The sequence below is a fragment of the Meriones unguiculatus genome, chromosome 21 (assembly GCF_030254825.1).
Source record: "Meriones unguiculatus strain TT.TT164.6M chromosome 21, Bangor_MerUng_6.1, whole genome shotgun sequence".
Taxonomy (NCBI): domain Eukaryota; kingdom Metazoa; phylum Chordata; class Mammalia; order Rodentia; family Muridae; genus Meriones; species Meriones unguiculatus.
In genome coordinates this window covers 20056912-20079090 of record NC_083368.1, presented here as the reverse complement: position 1 = coordinate 20079090, position 22179 = coordinate 20056912, and the positions used below count along the sequence as shown (strand labels likewise).

General features: G+C 37.4%; 1 protein-coding gene across 4 annotated transcripts in view; it reads right to left on the bottom strand.

Moving 5' to 3' along the window:
* The window catches only part of Phtf2 (putative homeodomain transcription factor 2), a 127523-nt gene that overhangs the window by 21361 nt on the left and 83983 nt on the right, over positions 1–22179 (bottom strand). For 2 of the 4 annotated variants that reach the window (XM_060374030.1, XM_060374031.1), the window contains exons 6-10: positions 21118–21283; positions 19832–19996; positions 13022–13208; positions 8500–8655; positions 1778–1996 (exon numbers count right to left, since the gene is read on the bottom strand). In XM_060374030.1, the coding sequence (XP_060230013.1) occupies positions 1778–1996; positions 8500–8655; positions 13022–13208; positions 19832–19996; positions 21118–21283 (893 nt within the window). Of the gene's footprint in view, positions 1–1777; positions 1997–8499; positions 8656–13021; positions 13209–19831; positions 19997–21117; positions 21284–22179 lie in introns of those variants that run through there. The other 2 variants (XM_060374033.1, XM_060374032.1) reach the window with 2 other exon arrangements.

Sequence of the window (22179 nt, the reverse complement as noted above, 5' to 3'; positions counted from 1 at the left end):
CTGTCCCCATAAGTTACCTCTTCAGATCCTTGTATTTTTCTATTGAGTCCTCTCTCCCCCTTTCCTCTTTTGTTCTCTCTTTCCCTCCTCCACTCATTCTGTCCGGTCTTTCTGTAGGTATGTGGGGGGCAGGAGGGAGTGACCTATGTAGAGGTCAGAAGTCAACCTCCGGTGTCATTGCTCAGGTACTATCCACCTTATTTTAAGAGAACAGCTCTCTTACTTGCCTTGAGCTTGCCCATCAGGCTAGGCTGGCAGGCTAGCCAGTGCCAGGATCATTCTGTCTCTGCATACTCGTAGAAGAAAGGGTACCACCATAGCCTTTTGTTGATATACTGTTCTTGTGGAATGTGTACAGTTTACCCCTGTTCATTCAAATGCTGATTTCTCTATCTCACTATCTGGTTTCAATCTGGACATTGCATTGTGATGCTTATTCTAAACATCACCTGCCTCAAGTTTGTGTAAACATGCCATCATTTGTTCTCTGTAATTGTCAATAAAGCAACCAGCCAGTGCTGCAATGGAGAGAATAGGGCAGGACATCCTGGTCCAGAGGGGAGGAAAAGAAAGCAAGTGAGAGGAGGGGAGCAGAGTTGAGGACAGGACTTGGAATGAGGAGGAGAGATGAATTGGACCTAAGTTATGACTAAAAGCAAGTATAATATTGGAAAATCTGAGTGGGAGGAAACTATGCAGGCTTGAAGGCTTAGGATAGAATAACTATTGCCAGCATTGTGCTCTAGATTAATTAAGTAAATCCTAGTCTCTGTGTGACGGTTTGGGTATACAGCTGGTTTAGGAATAACCACTGTTTAACTAAAAGATAAATCGATAATAAATACTAATAATCAACAACACCCTTTCTTTTTTTAAATACAGGTTCTGAGAATTGAGCTTAGGTCCTTGTACTTATTCAGGAAGCACTACTTTGCCTGAGCTTTCCCTAGCCAGGGTAAAGATTTTTAAATGTCCATCAGGTGTCTGGACTGGTGAGTGCATAGATGGAGATGCCTTTCATCAATGCCATTCTCAGTATAGTGAGAGAAGGTTTATAAGATGAGAATTTTGTTAAAGTTAGGGCACTGAAGGATATTAAAAGGTTTCAATGCAGTATCTGACTCAACTGCACTTTTCGGCACCTTAAATGTGATTAATCTAAAATGGGATACCCATTAAGGGTTCAGACTAAAGTTTGTAGGCTTAATAGAAAAAATGCCGTCTATACCATTTCTATTTTCACATAAATTATATAATAAAGGAATAATACGTTGAACATATTTGGTTAAAAAATGGTATAGGTATTTCCACCTTTTAGAAGAGTTTTTATTGCAGCTAACGAAAAATATAAACTTACATTCATGACTTCATTACGTTTCTATTGGATAATGTGACTATGGGTGTCAATTAATACAAATTTGATACTAAGGAGACACAGATTTTGAATCATTATCTTAAATCCAGAATTTAGGCCATAGTGCACATGAATCTGAACAGGACAAAAAGACTTATGCATCTAAAACAAAAAACTGGCCCACGGAACTCCATCTGCTAACTCAGGGATATATGTGTGAAAGACGAGAGACACAACCACAACATAAACACCAAGACTTTATTGCCTAATGGAACCGGACCACAGGCCATCTTTAAAAAAAAAAAACAAACCTTATAAGTATTAAATAAATGAATGTAAACTCTTTTGTCACCTCTGTAACGTCTGTGTGTACATCACAGGAGCCTATCTAGAGCCCCACACCGCCCGACACTGTACACTGACCTGATGGAAAGGGTCGTCTCTATATTCTTTTTTCACACAGGGATTAATCTGAGGACTCCCCACGTCTGTCTCACTGGTACATGATGAACGGCATTCTGCACAGTGTAACAAGTCTTCCCACAGTACATCTTCAGTTTCAGATTCTGGCCTTGTACTCTCAGAATCCTGTCTGGAACTTGAACAGCGAGAGCTGCAACTAGTACCCGACTTAGGGGCATCCTGAAATCAAGATATTCTTTGACATTAATACAATTTATGTATTCTTTCCAACTCAAAGGATTTTTATCAGAACCATATATTGCTACTTTTCCTGAGACAACAAACATACTGCCACAGGACAGTGGAAGAGACAGCAAAACATTAAAAATACAAACCAACTTTTAAGGACTAACACAATGATGCCCCCTCATCATTTGATTTTATATTTTAGGTCAGATGTTACTTGGCATGCAAAAGGTATGGTCATTTCCTCTTAAAATTCATGTGAAGGTCAGAATTCAAGTAAGCAGTGCTCCACGTTCAGATAACATAGACCTTCGGTGTTTCCTGTTTAAACCAAGGGCCTCCAGCACTCTACCATGGACCAGTAGCCTCAACCCTGGGTTTGCTGAACTATTGTTTACCTATGTAGCTCAGGCTGCCTTTGGGTCTGCAATACAGCCCAGGTTAGCTTCAAAAATACAACTTACCTGCCTACATTTCATGAGTATTGAGATTAGAGATGTGTGCCAGCAGGCCCAACTTATTTCAATGAAGCTATTTTTACATATATATAGTAAATATAGTAAACACAGTATATATATATATATATATATATGTAAAAACAGGTTTCATCTACTTATTGCCTTTCTCAATGCTTAAACATGATGCTTAAAATCAAGAAGACAACTATTTTCTTGTGTTCTCAAGGCAATCTATGGTACACAGGTAGAACGCTAAATTGCACAGTAAAGGGACCTAAGAATACACTTCTCATGATTTTTTACAGTATTTTATACTACTGGTACTCTCAAGGCCTGACATCTGGTAGTCCCATAAATCTGGATCATCTTCAGATTTATTACATATCCAAGAAGTCAACCAAGTAACTTTTTGTGTGTTATTCTTTTCTTTTCTCTTCTTTCCCCCTTTTCCTCCTCTTTTTCTTCCTTCCTTTCTTTTCTCTATCCTTCCCTTCCTTCCTAAAATGAGTCAGGGTCTCACATAGCCCAGGCTGGCCTGGAACTCCTATGTCCCTACTGCCTCAGCCTCCCAAGTACTAGCATCAACATGCCCAGCAACAGGCAATTTCTAATCGACTGATTTTTATCCTCACTTTTAATTTATAAAATAAACATGATTAAAACTAATTTAATGTAAAAAATAGTTTACTGAATAAAGACAAGGCTGTCCTTATAACTAGGCTCAAATTTTGGATTTGTTATTTGTTGCCCTCTACCTCTAAGATCGAAAGATGGTTCAGTAGTTAAGTGCTCTTCCAGAGGACTTGGGTTCGATTTTCACCACCTTCATATTATGTCACAACAGTCTGAAGCTCCTGTTTCAGGGCATGTGTCACCCTTTTCTGGCCTCCACAAGCACACAAGTGGTACACATTCATACACTCAGGGAAAACACCCATACAGATCAAACAAAAATTAAAAATCAGACTTTATTATTCAGACCTTTGTAAAATGACACATACCTGAAAGTCCTCTCCTTCTTTACAGATTAACTTTTCTAAAGTAAAACTGTTCTTTTACTCCTCTAACCATAATCTTCCACCCTGGCTTCTAATATTCCTAGATAAAGTTCAAATTCCCTTAGCCAGCATAGTTTGTGACCACAGCTTTTTCTCTAATGGAACTGGATTGCTCCCCGACTCTTAAACACAGCTAGGTCTTTGGCACACTGCACTTTGATTACCGTTTTACAGCTTAGCATTAAGCTAGCCTTTCTTTAGAGAGATGTCGAAAATTAAGTGACTACTACAGTTTATGTACCTTAATGCTGTCTATTGAAAATAATCACTTACATTCATCAGACAACAGAATTTTTAGTTTGCCTTCCAAATCAATAATTCTCTCTTAGCTGTCTATGCAATAGTGTCACACTCTTGGACCACAAAAGACAGAAATCAACATTACTTTTTTGTTTGTTATCCTTACTACAGATAATAAAATACTTTGAGTTGTAACACACTATTTATGACCTATTAAATGTAGACCTACCATGAATCAATATTTAATATATTGATACCTATTTGTGGAAGGGAAGACGTGTAAGAGTTAATTTGTCTAAAGAAATGAACAGAAAAATGAGGTTAGCATAGCAGAAACTACCTGCTGGCTAGTTTTCAGAGTACCATAAAGTACTATGTAGTCTGCTACAGAAGCATCAAGGTCTTATCCAAGTGAGGAACCCTGCACGCTACAAGGCAAGATGGTCCGATAGTGGCGTAGCTCTTAGTGGAGTAAGTAACTGCTCTGAAGCCTCCACAAAGGGAGACCATGCTTGCTACTATGAAACTGGTCAAAAGCCCGTAGGCCCCGGGGGAAAATCTACTACTGTTGTTTTGCTAAATGCTCAGATTGTCAAAAGGCTTTCTAAATATTTATGTTCATACTCATAGATTAGAGTGGCTTTTAACCCTAGCCAAAGAAGTGTTTTATAACTGACAGTGAATACAGAGGCTCCTATTAGACAAAGTGCTGAGAATAAGTGACTGCTGACTGCCGTCCTAAATGGGATGTCTATGTCAACCCTAACCTCAAGGATAAGGGAATATCAGAGAAGAGAGGGGGAAAGAATGCAGAGGCTAAAAAATTAGGAAGAGGGCTGCGAGAAGCTGTCATCTAGACATGACCTGACTGTTGCACTCATGAACTCAAAAGCAGTTACGGCTCACCTTTACCATACCAAGCTGAGGGAACATTCTAGCATGGATGGGGGAAGCTCACAAGGCCCCAGCCCTAACTAAGGAACTCTATTAGTTCATGATGGCTGCTAGGGAGGGGCGTGGTGTGTCCTCTTCAAGCCTGTGCTTCAGTGAATGACCCATACAGGTATGGACAGGCATCATTAGATTCTGAGGATTTTATTGGTTTTGTATTTTAAGGGACATGCAGGTAAGAAAAAGACATGATTGATAAAGGGGTCTAGTTGAAGGTGGAAAAGGTAGGGTGGATATGATCGAGATAAATTACATACATACATACATACATACATACATACATAAAGTTGTCAAAGAATAAATTAAAAAATATTCTAAACAACAGAATATAAAATGCAGACAGCACGAAACCCAGTCTGTTTTAAAAAATATATTCCAAAAATATTTCAGATAAATGTCACTAAAAATACTCAGAGCCCAGTTTTCATAAGAGTTTTTTGTTTTTGTTTTTAATAAGAGGTATCCCTCCATCCGCCAGCTTTGGCTGTCCTAGAGCTGGCTTTATAGTCCAGGCTGGCCTCAAACTTAGAGGGATCTGCCTGCATCTGTCTCTTGAGTGCAGAGATTAAAGGTGTGCCTCCCCATGCTCCACTCTTGTGAAAGTTTCACTAAGTAGCAGGGCACAGAAATTATTTTCAGTAATTTAAAATGTTAAGTTGCTTCTTTACGGTTATCAAAAATTTATTTTATTTGTGTCAGTGTTTTGCCTGCATGCATGTCTATGTACCATGTGCATGCCTGTTGCGTGCAGATCAGAAGGATCAAATCCCCTGGAACTGGAGTTATAGATAGATGGTTGTGAGCCACCATGCGGGATATTAGGAATCAAACTTGGGTCCTCTGGAAGAACAGCCAATGTTCTAACTGCTGAGCCAACCCTCTGGCCCACATCAAATATTTAATAAAGGTAGTTTATTATCTAATATTAAGTTCTAACATAGATTTGCTAATCACATATTAAAATTAAATGACAAATTAAGAGGTATGATTTTTAATTAAAACTAATAGGTGGGTTTATGAGTAAAGAAGCATTTATAATTCTAACTGCAGACTGCCAAAAATATCTTACAATTATTACTTTACAAATATAAACTCCAAAATAACTGTCTACTGTCTTTACATTTAAAACTAAATTGTATCTAAAGACTGTTTAGTCTAAAAATAAAAATAAATAATATAGTAATTAGAAAAGAAATAGTTCAATCTAACCCTGGGTGTTGAAAAGAGTTTTGCCTCCCTAAAGGTACAGATGCATAAACTAGGCCTCAAAAAAATTAAAAAAAAAAAAGAAGTGCCCAAAGTTAAATAGTGGGATTCCAAACCCATAGTTTATTATGATTTCTCTCACATGCTTTCTTCATTTGATGACATGCTAATCTACTACAATAGATGGACAAATTAACAAAAAAAGAGAGAGAATGAAATAGACATATTGGAGGAAACAGGATATATTCTGTCTTCTAGTCAACCAAGTAAGTCTACCAGTCTCTTCCTCAACAGGAGAACCTGAAGAAGCCAGCACATACAGTGCACAGTGGAAAACAGCAAAGCACATGGCGTGCGAGTCAACACAAGGATGACAAGGCCCCCACATTATCTCAGGTGCCCCTAAACTATTTCCTCCAACCTTTACACACTTCTCTCAGTTAACAGTTAAGATTAGTTTATAAAGAGATAGTAAATTCGAACTGTTTTATATTGGACTTCTGGGTCATCTAAAACTACTCTCATATCTCTGATAGATTTGTCATTTGTGTATTTCCTACAACATAAACTGGAATCTAATCTTTTCTTCAAGTGTTGGTTGGTCTGTTTATATTATAAATAAAAGTGCAGACAATCCTGCACATCTGCCTTAACTGCTGCTTCTAAAGCAATGGTTCTTACCCTTCCTAATGCTGCGACCCTTTATAGCTTATGTTGTGGTGATCCCCAACCATAAAATTATTTCATTGCTACTGCAGAACTATAACTGTGCTACTGTCATGTCTTTATGATAATATGTGATATGCAACCCCCAAAGGGGTCACAACCCAGAGGTTGAGAACCACTCTTCTCAAGGTTCGCTCTTTTAGGACATGCCCTTTAAAGTTGGCTCTGTTTCTAGCGTCACATCTGGGGGAGCTGAATGCAACTGTTTAAACATCATTTGTTTTAAAGTCTTTGTGAAAGAAGATTTCATTTTTATGTAACACTCATTAATTATCAATGTTACATATAGGTTAAAATGTCTTTTTTAAGATGTATTTTTATTTCATGTGTATGAGTGTTTTCCCATGTATGTATAAATACACTGTGTGTACACAGCCCAAGGAGTTCAGAAGAAGTTGTGCAACCCCCTAGAACTGGGGTTAGGATGGTTGTGAACCACCATACATGGTGCTGTGATCTGAACCTGGGGTCTCCACAGGAGCAACAAACACTCAGCCATTGAGTCATTTCTCCAGCTCCAGTTAAAATGTTTCTTAAGCAATTATTTCTTTTAAAATCTATGTTTAGAAAGATAATGCTCTGCTTTTTAAAATCTCAATAGTTGAAGTACTATTTTGCAAAGAGCAAAGAACACATAAACAAAAATCCCTCCAAGGTCAAATATACTTATGTAAGAGAGGCATCAAAGAGCGCTCTACCTTCCTTCAGTGTCAATAAACTTCTCACTACATAAAGATCTTGATTTCCCAGGCTTGGTTATTTGCTTTAAAAACAGAATATGGGTGGCAAAGCAGTAAGCTGGTGTGTCATCGCAGTGTCGGTCTAATGCAGTCCTTGAAAGAAAGAGAGACAACTACAGCCCACCAGACAGGTAAGAGAGGCCTGTGTGACCCCTGGCAGCCTGAAGCTACCCAGTCTACCACAGCATAACGCTTGATTTTTTGCATAAGTTTAACACAAAATCATCCAGGAAAAAAAAAAAAAACCAAAAATCTGTACATTTGAAGACTACCGGGCAGGGTTAGCTAAAAAGTGACAAAGGGGTAGATTTTTGGAGCCAGACAATGAAATTTTTGTCCATAAAAAGTGAACATTAAATACAATCAAATTATTTTTCTATCTAAATAGTTTTAAGCTCTAGAGATGTCAGAGAGTTGGGGAAAGATCTGAGAAAGCCAATATACAAACAAACAGACAAACAAATTTATAAAAAAGAAAAAAATGGAATCAACAAGGAAAATTACTGAATGTTGTAGTATGGAGAGAAATTACTTGGAAAATACGTTCACTATAATGAAACTGAGTTCACTGCAACGACTGGCAGATTTTCTCAGTTGGTAAGGGCTCCTGACGGCAAGCCTGACAGTATCTGGACAGCTTGAGTTAGATCCCTGGAACTCACCTGGTGGAGAGATAAGCAACGCCCACAAGTTGTTCCCTGACTCCCCCCCACACGGCGGGGGACAGCCCCTCCAACCAGCAAACAAGTAAACAACACTACAGTAAAGAACCACCTAAGGGGAGGAATCTTCATAGACGCTGCAAGAAATGAATGTGCACGAATGGTAACTGATCAGTGCTACACCATCCATCCATCAGGACTGTAAAACAAAGCTGGGTGTGGTGGTGCACCTTGAATCCCAGCACTCAGGAGTCAGGGGCAGGTGAATCTGAGTTGGAGCTAACCTGGTCATTGAGTTCCAGGATAGTCAGCAGAAATACATAATGAGACCCTGTCTCAAAAATAGTAAAAATAAAAAGGATTGTAAAACAATAGATATTAGTAATGGTGGGAAATATTTCAATAAGAGCTGTTGCAGGTAATATATGTTCATGTAAGTAAGGCGAAACTGTGTACCTCATTTGCATAATGCTTTTTATAGTGATGGGGCTTTCTGTTTCGAAGACTGCTTTCGGAAGTTCTGTCCACATGACAGCGTAGTGAGTACCCCGTTTCAGGACCTTCCTCGCTGGATACTTCATCAGAGACATTTGTCATCTTTCTTTGGGTATCCTAGTTGGAAGCAGACAAAGACAACTGTAAGCAACTTCTGATTGAACTTAGAGCTTTAAGATGGCAATCTCTAACAATTATACAAATACACGTATACATATATACCTTCAAAATATCTTCAATTGTATAAAGAAACTGATCAGGACTACCTCATTTTCAGCAAAAATGTCTTAAAGTTACTGATTATACTCTTCAATATGCATTTTCTTTTTAAAAGATAATTCAAGTGATTTATAAAATATTATTCTGTAGTATTGTTCAGAAAAGGATCTGAAACACCTCAGAGAATTAAGAAATATGAATAAGACACAAATATAACAGAGGCCATTTGAAAGAAGCTGGAAGACATGAGGGAAAAAAGTGTAATATTTTATCAAGCTAAATGGTCATCTGTTACAGGAGCCTTCGCTGATTTAGTAATAGTAAGGGTAATAGTAATAGTAAAAGTTTAGTAATAGTAATAGTAAGGGACAGCAAGAAATGAATAGTTTTATGTGTGTGCATAGCTGATGCGTCACAGGTTGACTGTAAGAGACGCCCATGTTTTAGACATTCTGAAACTGACTCAAGAAATATAAGCTGTACTGACATGTTCTTTTCATATAACTCAGTAGGTAGTATGGACCTGAAAATGTATTCAGAAGATGTGTGAAAGATATGACACATATTTTGCTCATAGTATCAGACAGCTAATACTTGAGCATTAGATTACAGCCAGACTAAACTGTAGACTCATTATTCACAGCTGATATTACAAAATATAAGTACATTCACTATTTTAAAAAGTAAGGAAAATCTTTGCATCTCCTTCAATACAAAAATGCCCATGCTCATATTTCTAAATGCAACACTTGACCACATTTTTAAAAATTAGTAGGCAAATTAGTGTGTTTCCTTATGGCACTTCATACAAACTCACTTTTGGTGATGCCCCTCTCTCATCCTCCCGTCAGCTCTCTCCGCGCTCTCTCCTTGTACCCTTCCATGAACAACATACCTGTCCACTTTCACTTATCACTTATCTTTTTAAAGATGTATTTATTTTATACAGTGTTCTGCCTGCATCTCCACCAGCACACCAGAAGAGAACAGACCAGACCTCATCATAGATGGTTGTGAGCTGCCATGTGGTTGCTGGGAATTGAACTTAGAACCTCTGGGAGAGCAGCCAGTGCTCTTAACCTCTGAGCCATCTCGCCAGCCCCCCGCATTATATATCTTACACCCCTCCCATAAAGTTTTTTTCCCCTTTCATACAGCGCTTTCTACCCAGAGTCATGCCTTCATAAACATACAAATACAAAAAGTAGAAGCTAGGATTCACATAAAAGAAGACATATGCAGCATTTTGTCTTTTTGAACCTGGGTTACCTCATTTAAGTCATCTCCATTCAGTTCTACCAATTTTCCTGCGGATTTCATCTTTCTTCACAGCTGACTAAATTTCCACAGTATGTACCATCTTTCCATTATTCATTCATCTGTTCATGCACATCTGGGCTAAAGCCATTTCCTTGTTATCGTGCACAGAACAGCAATAAACATGGTTGAGTAAGTTATCTCTGTGGGATACACAGTCCTTTCCGCATGTGCTCGGGAGTTGAAGACCTGGGTTACATGCTAATTCTGATTTTAATTGATAAACTTCCACACTGACTTTCATAATGGCTGTCCCGGCTGCCCCGGCTGCCCCAGTTTATACTCTCACCTGAAGGGAATAAGGATTCTTCTTTCCTCATATCCTCATTAGCATCTGTTGTCATTTCTTTTCTTGATACCCATTGCTGCCAGGCAACAGGTAAGTTTTTAAAAGTATCCCTAATGACTACAGATATTGCATACTTTCAGAACTATTTCCTGCTCTTTGTATTCCTTCTTTTGAGACTTTCTATCCATTTCTTTGACCCATGGACTGAATGGTAGTTTGGGCTGGTTTTGTTCTTGGTGGGGGCCAGATTTTTGCAATTCTTTATATATTCCAGATTGTAACGTATTATCTAAAGAAGAGCTGGCAAAGTTTCCACCTCTTCTGTGGGCCCTTTGTTTACTGTTTTTACTGTGCAAAAGCTTTTTAACTATATGTGTTCTCATTTGTCAATTCTTACAGCTATTTCCTGAGCTTCTTGGGTTCTAATCAAAAAGTTCTTGCCTATACCTATATCCTGAAGTATTTTCCCCTGGTAGTTTCAGTTTTTAATATTAATTTAAACAGTCTAAACTGACTTTTGAATAGGGTGAAAGATACAAACCAAACTTCACTCTTAGGAAGGCAAATATCCACTTTTCCCATAAGTATTTGTTGACAAGACTGTTTTCCAATGCATGTTTCTGACAACTTTCTCAAAAATGAGGCAACCAGAGCTAGTGAAATGACCTGCAATTAAGAGCACTTGTTGCTCTTGCAGAAAAGCCAGGTTCATCTTCCAGGACCCTCAGGGTGGCTCACAGCATCTATAACTAATTCCAGGGGATCCGATACTTTTTCCTGACCTCTAAGGGCACCGGGCACATGTATTGTATATATACAATATATATATACAATATATATATATACAATACAGCACAAGCAAATAAGTTATACACACAAAATAAATTGTACACATAAAATAAACAAATCTTTTTTAAAAAGTTTAATGAGGTGTCTGTGTCTATACTTGTGAGGGTTCATTTGTAAGTCTTCTGTTAGGTTCCACATGTCCACTTTTGTGGAAGCAGCCTGCTGGATTTTTCACTACAGCTATATGATATAGTTTGAGATCAGTTAAGGCCGTGGTCTTCTGCTTAGGATTGCTTTGTCTATCCATGGTCTTTTGCATTCCCTATGAATTTTAGGACCTCCTCCATATATACCAAATTCTATGAAGCATTTCACTCGAGTTTTAATGAGTACTGCATTAAATACAGATTATTTTGGTAGTCTAGCCATTTCAATATTCAATGCTGTCGCTTCAGAAGCATGAAAAGCTCTTCCCATTGGCTCGTGTCTTCTTCAGCTTCTTTTTAGGCTACCTTAAGTTTTCACTGTAAAAACTATTGTGAGTGGGATATTCTTTCTAATATCTTTCTCAGCAAGATTGTCATTAGTGTATGTAAAAGTTACTGACTTCTGTATATTAATTTTGTATTCTGCAATTTAGTAAAAGTATTTATCAAATCTAAAAGTTTTCTGTTTGGAGTCCATGATTTTAAAAACAAACTCATGCAATCTAAAAGAAGGATAAGTGTAACTTTCCCTTTCCAACTTTAATCCTTCTTGTATCTTTTTCCTGTCTTACTCCTATAGCTCAGACTTAAAGCACTACACTGAGTAACAGTGGAGTGGGCACCCTTGTCTCATTACAATAATATGCTTCCACAAACTAGGAAAAAACACCTAAGATCTATAGGGAACCAAAAAGACCCTGAATAGCGATCCTGAACAAAACCAACAAAGACTTCACCGAAGTGCCAGTCACATACATGGAGTCTGCTGCAACCTTAACTAATTACTTACAGAGAAGTGGATTATTGTTCAGTCCATTAAAACAACAAAACTGTCATTTGAAGCAACAGACAGGCTGGGCAGAGGAAGAGACTGAAGTATTAGTTCCCATAGTCTCAGAAGAGAAGGAGGGGGTGAAGAGAGGGCAGCTGAGAAACACAGAGTACAAGTGGACAGCAGGAATAGCTTTATTTCTGTAATTGTGGTTCACAAATTATTGCACATTGCAAAGCAGAAAGTAAAAACGGTTTTTTAATATTCCCAACATGTAATAAACATTTGTAGCTAATAGGCCAATTACTTTGTCTGATCTCTCTACGTCTTAAGTACTTGTATACAAGTGCTAAAATATTACACTGTGCCCTATAAATAATATAACTACTATATCAATCAAAACTTTTTAATTTAAAGAACTATTTTTAGATCATATACAAACTAAAATTGTTTTCAGATCATATTGAAAACATTTGGTTTTCAGCTGTTAAAACCAAAAGTAATAAATGTAGAGAAAATAAGATATTTTCTTACAGAGTAAAAGTCAGTGCCTCATTCAGTTTAGAGTATAACTTAGGTACTTAGCTTAGTGCAAATTCTGATATGCACATGAAAGTTTAGAAGAAGAGATATGGTTTATAAACACCACCATAAATATAAGTTGCTTCAACATTCTGGAAAGAAATCAAACCATAGATCAATTCAGAATGTACCAAGTTACACTTGCCATCATGTTTAACCACATCTACCTGGTTTTTAGTGTCATCACTATTATTTATGAACGTCCACGGAATTAATTCTAGAACGCATTTAACTCGAGAGCAACTATTCTACCTAAATCTCTCCATGTTAGCACATATAAGGTCAAACAAACTCTAAAGCAACACTGACTTTGGCAAGAACATTCCTTGGAGTCCGAGTGGCCCATGCTGTGTCTTCTGGTCGAATAGTTTCACACGGAGGGTCGTGGCCTTGTACTCCATCCTCACTGCTTTTTACAGTCTTTTTCCCATCAAGGGATACATAGCCATTGTCAGTCTCAGTTGACTTATCAAGTGAATTCTTTGCTTTCTTTGACCTAAAAACAAGAATGTATAAAAATATTTTATGTGGACTTAGCTCATTCTGTACAGGTTGATAGAAATTTAAATCTGGTATTGACAACATAAAGCAGTATTTTTCACATTTAAATGGCTACCTTTATATTTTACAGTATATGAGAAACAGTATGACCATTCAAATAAAATGCTACTTCAACTTATAGTACGTTTTGAGGTACTATGAATACCAATTCACAAAGAGAATTTACTAATTTACTCAGTAACTCTTAGCACAAATCACCTGACCTGTGGAAAATGTCCAGAAGAAAAAAATTTGCTCAATTTTTTAGGGCTAACATATTTTAAGCTTTTATTTTTAAAATATTATCTTTGTAGTCTCATCAGATAAGTTATAAGCAGGGACTTAATACTATCCTAGATATTTTACCTTTAGTATACATAAGTTCTTTGATAAGTTTCTTTTAATATACAACAGAAACATAAAACACTTTATAGCACAAAAATACATGGAAACAGGAAAACTTAATCAATAAGGTTATAAATCTGACAAAAGTAAAATTGGAGGACATACAATTAAGAAGTAACTTCTTCCTCAAGATCCAGCTATACCACTCCAAGGCATATATCCAAAATATGCTCAAGTACACAACAAGGACATTTGCTCAACCATGTTCATCACAGCTTTATTCATAAGAGCCAGAACTTGGAAACAACCCAGATGTTCTTCAATTGAGGAAAGAATACAGAAATTGTGGTATATTTACACAATGGCATACTACTCAGCAATTAAAAACAAGAAAATCATAAAATTTGCAGGTAAATGATGGGAACTAGATAAGATTATCCTGAGTGAGGTATCCCAGAAACAGAAAGACAAACATGGTACATACTCACTTATAAATGGATAGTAGACATATTATAGGATAATCATACTAAAATCTGTACACCTAAAGAAGCTAAGCAAGAAGGAGGACCCTGGGGAAGATGCTCAATCTTCATTCAGAAAGGCAAACAGGATAGACTTCGGAAGAGGGAAAGGGCAGGGAACAGGACAGGAGCCATAATTTTTTCACCCATTCCTCAACTGAGGGACATCTGGGTTGTTTCCAGCTTCTGGCTATTACGAATAAAGCTGCTACTATGGTTGAGCAAATGTCCTTGTTGTATACTTGAGCATCTTTTGGATCTATGCCTAGGAGTGGTATAGCTGGATCTTGAGGTAGCATTATTCCTAACTGTCTGATAAAGTACTAAATTGATTTCCAAAGTGGTTGTACAAGTTTACATTCCCACCAGCAATGGAAGAGGGTTTCCCTTCCTCCACATCCTCTCCAGCATGTGTTGTCACTTGAGTTTTTTATCTTAGCCATTCTGATGCATGTAAGGTGAAATCTCAGGGTCGTTTTGATTTACATTTCTCTGATGACTAAGGACTTTGAACATTTCTTTAAGTGTTTCTTTGCTGTTTAATATTCCTCTACTGAGAATTCTCTGTTTAGGTCTGCACCCCATTTTTTAAATTGGATTACTTGATTTGTTGCTGTTTAGCTTCTTTAGTTCTTTATATTTTCTAGATATTAGCCCTCTGTCAGATATAGGATTGGTGAAGATCCTTTCCCAATCTGTAGGCTGTCAATTTGTTCTGATGACAGCGTCCTTTGCAGGTTTTCAGTTTCATGAGTTCCCATTTATTGATTGTTGCTCTTAGAGCCTGTGCTGTTGGTATTCTGTTCAGGAAGTTGTCTCCTGTGCCAATGAGTTCAAGGCTCTTTCCCACTTTGTCTTCTAACAGGTTTAGTGTATCTGGTTTTATGTTGAGGTCTTTCATCATACAATGGAAAGAAGATAGCATGTTCAACAAATGGTGCTGGTCTAACTGGGTGTCTACATGTAGAAAAATACAAACAGATCCATACTTATTACTCTGCACAAAACTAAAGTTCAAGTGGATCAAAGACCTCAACGTAGACAGTGTTTTCAGTAAATTCTCTTCTAAACTTTAGTGATTCAGTTCTATGGGAATCTGCTTAAGAACTAAGCAGAAGGTGGTCAAAAAGACACATAGGATCTAATGAAAAAAAAAGAGACTGAGTGGGACAGGCTACAAAAGGAAATGGACAGAGCAGGTGGGTGGCAGCAATGGGCAGGATAAAGAATCTACTCAGACACTGGGTGTTCAAAATAGCCATAATACCTGTATGGGAATTCAATTTTAAAAATTAATTTAATTAAAATTAAATTTCAAAATTAATTTGAAAATTTAACAATTAAATGGAGACTTAAGACTCACCTATTCTAAATGCTGACTTTGGAATCAAGAAATAACCTAAAGAGGTTACAGGTGAAATACCACAGCCAGTTTGAAGACAATCCCAACACAAAATAGTCCCTAAATGAGAGACAATTTATGTTCTTCACAGGACTTTTAACTGCCCCTCTTTTTAGAATCTGTCTATTATGATTTCTTGTACAATTTTGTCAAAACACAGAAAGTTTTTGTCTTATACAAAGAGGCCTGTCTTTTTCCTGTCTGTTCTTCTCCCACAGAACTAACAGAAACAAGCAGACCACATTCCCATATACCCTATACAGTTCAAATACTTTATACTCAGAACACATTTCCAAAGAGTTGCAAGACTTGGGAGTCCAATCTCCTAATGTTTTCCTTCTGAGTGATTCCAGTGACATGAAAAATCCTAGAGAAATGAGCCTCTGATTAAAGATAACCAAAGAGTAGCAAGAAAATAAGTTATGGTAGATAGGGGGAATGGGAAAAACATAAAAAAAAAAATCAAGGAAGAGCGCAAAGGTACCTTGTTACCTTCTTTGCCTAGAAAAAAAAATATAATCAACAATTCCCTTTACTTCTCTTTAACACCATGTAATATGCAGATGTAGAGTTTTGAAAAGTGAAGTACCTTGAAATCCAAATAAACTCACAGTATGTTGGAGAGGTATTCATGAAAGGCTCATGGAAATTTGACTGGATCAAGAAGGGAAAGAGAAGATAATAAAGTAAAAGACAACTGGAAAGTAGGTACATGAATCAGAGAGAAAAGCAAGGTAAGTGTATGAGAAGACAGAAAACTCTAAGAGCAGCAAGCAAATAAGATCACAGGTCTGGAGCCCAGTATGCAAGGAGACACAGTGGCTAAAAGCAAGCAGAGTGGAACGGAACTCCACTGGAGCCTAGTGATGATCTTCCAGTCAAAATGGTTTTTCTAAGATGGAGTGGGTAAAGATTATATGAAAACAGGGATAGTGATTACCAACAGAGCTCACTCCATAAAATACCTTCCTCCCTCTATGCTACCACCTCATCTCTGACTTGCTTATGCTCAGATTTCTGGGAAGCCGTAGAAGAGAGGGAACAGGACTGGAGCCTACCACAGATGTCCTCTAAGACTCCATCTAGCAGGGGATCAAAGCAGATGAAGAGACTCACAGCCAGAGTTTGGGCAGAGCACTTGGCACTTTGTTGAGTTTGAGATGTTCTTTTTTTTTTTTTCTAAGTTTATTATTTTATTCGTTTATGTATTTATTACAATATATTCACTTTGTATCCTGGCTATAGCTCTCTCCATCTTGCTCCCAGTCCCACTCTACTTCCCTCTTCTCTCCGTGTCCCTTCCCTATTCCACTGATAGGGGAGGACCTCCTCCCCTTCTATCTGACTCTATCAAGTCTCATCAGGGCTGGCTTCCTCTTCCTCTGTGGCCAGGAAAGGCTGCACCGCCCCCCCCCCCCAGGGAGAGGTGATCAAAGAGCCGGTCACTGAGTTCATGTCAGAGATAGCCCCTTTCACCCTTACTAGGGAACCCACTTGGAAACTGAATAGGAAGTCTAGGTCCTCTCCGTGCATGGTCCTTAGTTGGAGTATTGGTCTCTGCAGGGCTCCCTGGGCCCAGGGTTTTTGTTTGTTTTCCTTTTTTTTTGCTCTGTTGGTCTCCTTGTGCAATTCCTGTCCCTTCCAGGTCTTTCTATCTCCCTCTTCTTTCACAAGGTTTCCTGCACTCTGCCCAAAGTTTGGCTGAGTCTCAGTATCCCCGCCCATACCCTAATGGGTAGATCTTTCAGAGGCTCCCTGTGAAAGGATCCTGTCCTGTTCCTTGTCTTCTCCTACTTTCATTGTCTATATCAAGAATATATAAAGAACTCAAGAAGTTAAACACAAACAAACCAAGTAATCCAATTAAAAAATGGGGTACAGAGCTTAACAGAGAATTCTCAACAGAGGAATTCAAATGGCAGAGAAACACTTAAAGAAATGTTCAATGTCCTTAGTCTTAAGGGAAATGCAAATCAAAACGACCTACCTCACACCCATCAGAATGGCTAAGATAAAAAACTCAAGGGATGATGCATGCTGGAGAGGATGTGGAGAAAGGGGAACCCTCCTCCATTGCTGGTGGGGATGTAAACTTGTACAACCACTTTGGAAATCAAACTGGAGCCTTCTCAGAAAATTAGGAATAGTGCTACCTCAAGATCCTGCCATACCACTCCTGGGCATATATCCGAAAAACGCTAAACCATACAACAAGGACATTTGCTCAACTATGTTCATAGCAGCATTATTCATAATAGCCAAAATCTGAAAACAACCTAGATGTCCCTCAACTGAAGAATGGATGCAGAAATTGTGGTACATTTACACAATGAAATAGTACTCAGCAATAAAAAAACAAGGAAATCATACAATTTGCAGGCAAATAGTGGGAACTAGAAAAGATTATCCTGAGTGAGGTAACCCAGAAGCAGAAAGACACACATGGTATATACTCACTTATAAGTGAATCTTAGCCATTTAATATAGGATAAACATACTAAAATCTATAGCCCTAAAGAAGCTAACCAACAAAGAAGACCCCAGGGAAACCTCACTCAGATGAGCTGTTCTATTTTAAGAATGAAATGTATTTAGACATATGACTAAAATAACCTTTTATTCTAACCTCTAGAAAACCATGCTACCACTCACAGAAGTTATCCACTGTGCTTTTATGTACTCTTCCATCAGCTACATAACTCAGATACCTAAGTAGTAAGAGCCAAGCTTTTTTCCACTTATCACCAGAAGAACTGTAAGTCTCAGTTGCTATTTCAGTACTAAGCATGTAGTCACTTATCAAAGCTTCAAAGAACAGGGCACTAAGACTTCAGAATTCAGCACTGAACTTCTAAAATTAGTACTTCTCTGAGGATCTGTTTGTACCTAATATTTAAAATAGTTTCATTCATAAGCTGGCCAGCCAAACCATAAATCAGACAGCTGAAAATGGTTCATGTTTTAAGCTACTTATAATGTTACAGTTGTCATAATTACAGAGTCAGTCCTAAGGGAGTTGGACACTACAGTATCAATGCCTGGCAGTTGTAGCCATTTTCAGGCTATGGACCAGCAGAAGGAAAACTGAAGTCTGGGTCTCATTTGAGTGGACAAAAACACTAAATGCTGTCCATAATATAACAATATCAACCAAACAACTAAATGATTCCCTGAAAGCTAAATATTTGTTATTTATAACTGCTCATCTGAAAGTCTTCGGAAACACTTAAACTGACTTTTCAGTAATTAAACTTCTACATCTTCTGAAGGAAAACTCTTTTAAAATAACAAAGCAAGCAAACAACAAAAACAAGAGCTTTTTTAGACGAGATAGAATTCAGTCCACGTTAAAAACAGAAATAAAAACAAATCATTTTAAGGGAAAAACATACAATTGGATTAAATGCCATGTTACTGCTGATTATCAAAATCAGAAGTTAATTATAAAATCATTTCTAAAAAATTATAAACAGTAAAAATAAACGGAGTATACATTTGCTTAATACATGGTAAACTTTATCATAATAGCTCATAAATACAAATGGATGAAAATTTTAGAAAGTAGTTAGCAAAAGCTAGTTCAGTTGTTAGCAAAATGATAGAAAAGTTATTTTTTAAAAAATACAGTATGTCTTTTCTTGATTTATTAACTCCCTCAAATATATCCAATATTAATCGATAGTTTTTTTAACTAGTTTTCTAGTTTATGCTATGCCTTATATAAACCAATACCATTAACTCTTAACTGTTTGAGCTAAGTATTCAAAGTATTAATAACATAATACTTTGAACTAGGTTTAATTTACTTTTGAAGTCAGCTATAAATATTTTCTCCTACTTGGTTAATATTCATTGATGATACAAACTATACAAAAACACAATGAACAAATGAAGAACTTTAGACTGTAGTACATAGTTTATTCACTTAACTCACAGTGCTTATTTCAAGTTAAAGTAGATGTAAAAGAAAAAAGCAGAAATAGTCACATGCTGTATTAATTCTGACGTACAATACTAATAAATGCAATGAACTAATTAATAGAGTAAAATAATACTAGAAAAAAATTTTAGAACATCAAGAAATCTTCACCATACTTTGCTAGGGTATACTCATTTCCACACAGATAAACCTATTTAGATATAATCCCACATAAACTTCATACTCCTTCTCCTTAAACTGTAACCCTCTATCAAAATAAAATATGTAATCAGACTGTAATATCGAAAGTCATTAATATTCATTTTCTAGACAAATATCAGAAAAGGAATAGAGCATCTTTATGCCATATGAAGCCTTGAAAAAATACAAACCCTGATAAAAAGAAAGCAGCATGCCAGAAATCTCTGAAGACAGCGCCAACACTGTAAGAGGGGCCCGCACTGTGGCTCTGCACAGCCCCCTCCTGTGTGTTATCTGTGGTGCTAGAGCCATCTCCTTCCCTGTGTACTTCCAAATGGGCTGCTTTTCTTAATTTCCTTAAGGAGAAAAGATTAACAGTGGGAAGTACTTTAAAATCACATTCAAAAATTCACAGAACACAGAAGCTTATTGACATACAATAAAATTCAAATGTACTAGACAGAAGTTGAACCATGTATTACACCGCATATTCAATTTCAATAAATAGAAGGATATTGCTCCTTGCTCATACTCACACTAGTCGTCAATGCACATACTATTATATGGGTCATACTGGAAAGATACTTACAAAGCATTCCTTCCCTATGTAATTGTTACTTCTCTGTAGATGAAGAAAACTTTACATTGGAGAGAATTATAAACTAATTAATAAGCAGAGTTATTTACCTAATGTAAATATTATCTTCCAAAAATGAAATGGACTTGGAATCTCAATACTCCTAACTACAAATATCACAATGTCTTAGCAATAATATTCAAAAGAAATACTGTTCCATAGCATTTTAAAATGGAACCGCTCGTGCTCGGGGCCAGGGAGGAGACTTGCTATGTTAGCCCAGCAGCAGGACTATTTAACAGCTTCGAATGACATTTACTAAACAGCTTTTTATTTTCTCAGCTCTATTTTAAAGAATCTTAGAAACCGAGATCTTTCTAAGTAGCAGAACTTAATTTATTTCATGTAACATCTACTTCCTATTTTGGTACTGCTAGCTGGAAGTGAACTTCAAGAAAAACAAACAAACAAACTTCTACAGCAAGAACAAACCCCACAGACATGTGGCACCCAAGTGGCCCATAAACAGCTACAGAAAACTCATCACCTGGTGACTGGTTTTGGAGTTTCGGGTTTAATCAGAAAGAGCAACTGTGCACAATAACACTATCCTCTAGGAAGCTAAGAGCAATTAAGAACAATTCCAAGGACTGCAGAGATGGTTTGGTGGTTAAAAGCACTTGGTGCTCTTGAAAAGGACAGAGGCTCAGTTCCCAGAACCACATAATACCGCAGCTCACAACCACCTGCAACTTCACTTCCAGGGCATCTAACACACTTCTGGTCTCTGTGGGCACTCGCATATATGGGCAGATGCACGCATGCACACACACACACAAGTAAACATCCATACTGAAATAATGAATATCTACAAAAAGATCACTTTTTGACAAGCAGTACCTCCTTCTTTTCCCTCCCGTGCTTAGAGGAGGTTTGGGTGTTCTTGTTGAAACAATCTGGCAATGCACAGTTCCCAAAAGCAACATCAGCCATATTGGCCCAATCACTTCAGTTAGAGGTATGCTATGTGGGCTAGGAGCAGAACAGAATAATACTATTGCAGCAACTACAAATGGAGAGAAAAAATATATATATTTAGTTATAGATCTATAGTCACTTTTTCAAAACTTTAAAAATTGTTCTTATAATACTTCTTACTAAACTCTTTTCCAAAATTTAAAATGTTACTCCATGTTGCCAGGTGTGGCCATACACACCTTTGATCCCAGCACTTAGTGGCCAGAAGCAGCTTGATCAGGACAGGCTGTTCTACACAGTAAGCTCCAGGTCAGCCAGGGAAACAGAGAGCTACTATCTCACATCCACTACCACCACCACCACCACCACTCCATATAAGCTCTTCAGACTCTCATTATTTGCTGTTGCCTAACCATGATATTTAGTAATATATCCTTGGAACAAGAGGAGACACGACTAACATACACTCACTCAGCTTTGTAATGAAGATTGTATGGATTCAAACCCAAGGTAACTTCTTGTTAGATCACAATAAAATAATTCACAGTAATTTCAAGTACATTTATTCTGTTACATATAGTAAGGAAGTCTTTTAGTAAGTGTTTAATAAGGCTACAAAAGGCTTGTTAGTTCAAGTTTTGGGCCCCTGGGATGGGAGCTTGTGTATCTCAGTCCAGCCAGAACCTAAGCAGACAAAGATGGCCTTGGAGTCTCTCTCCTTCTAAGTCTCCTGCCTCTGCTTCCCGAGTGCTGGAATACAAGAGTGGACCACTGTAGCCAGTTTTATGTGGTACTGGGAGCTAGCCCAGAACTCGACAGATGCTGACTTCTATTCTCAATGCTAAGTCTCCAGACCCGTTACTTACGATTTTGAAAACAAATATACTTTTACATATTTCCCAGCAAAGTCACTAACCACTCATCAATGCTAGTCAGTACAAGGTACAGAAGACAGCTTGTTTTCACTCCCTCCATTTCTTAGAC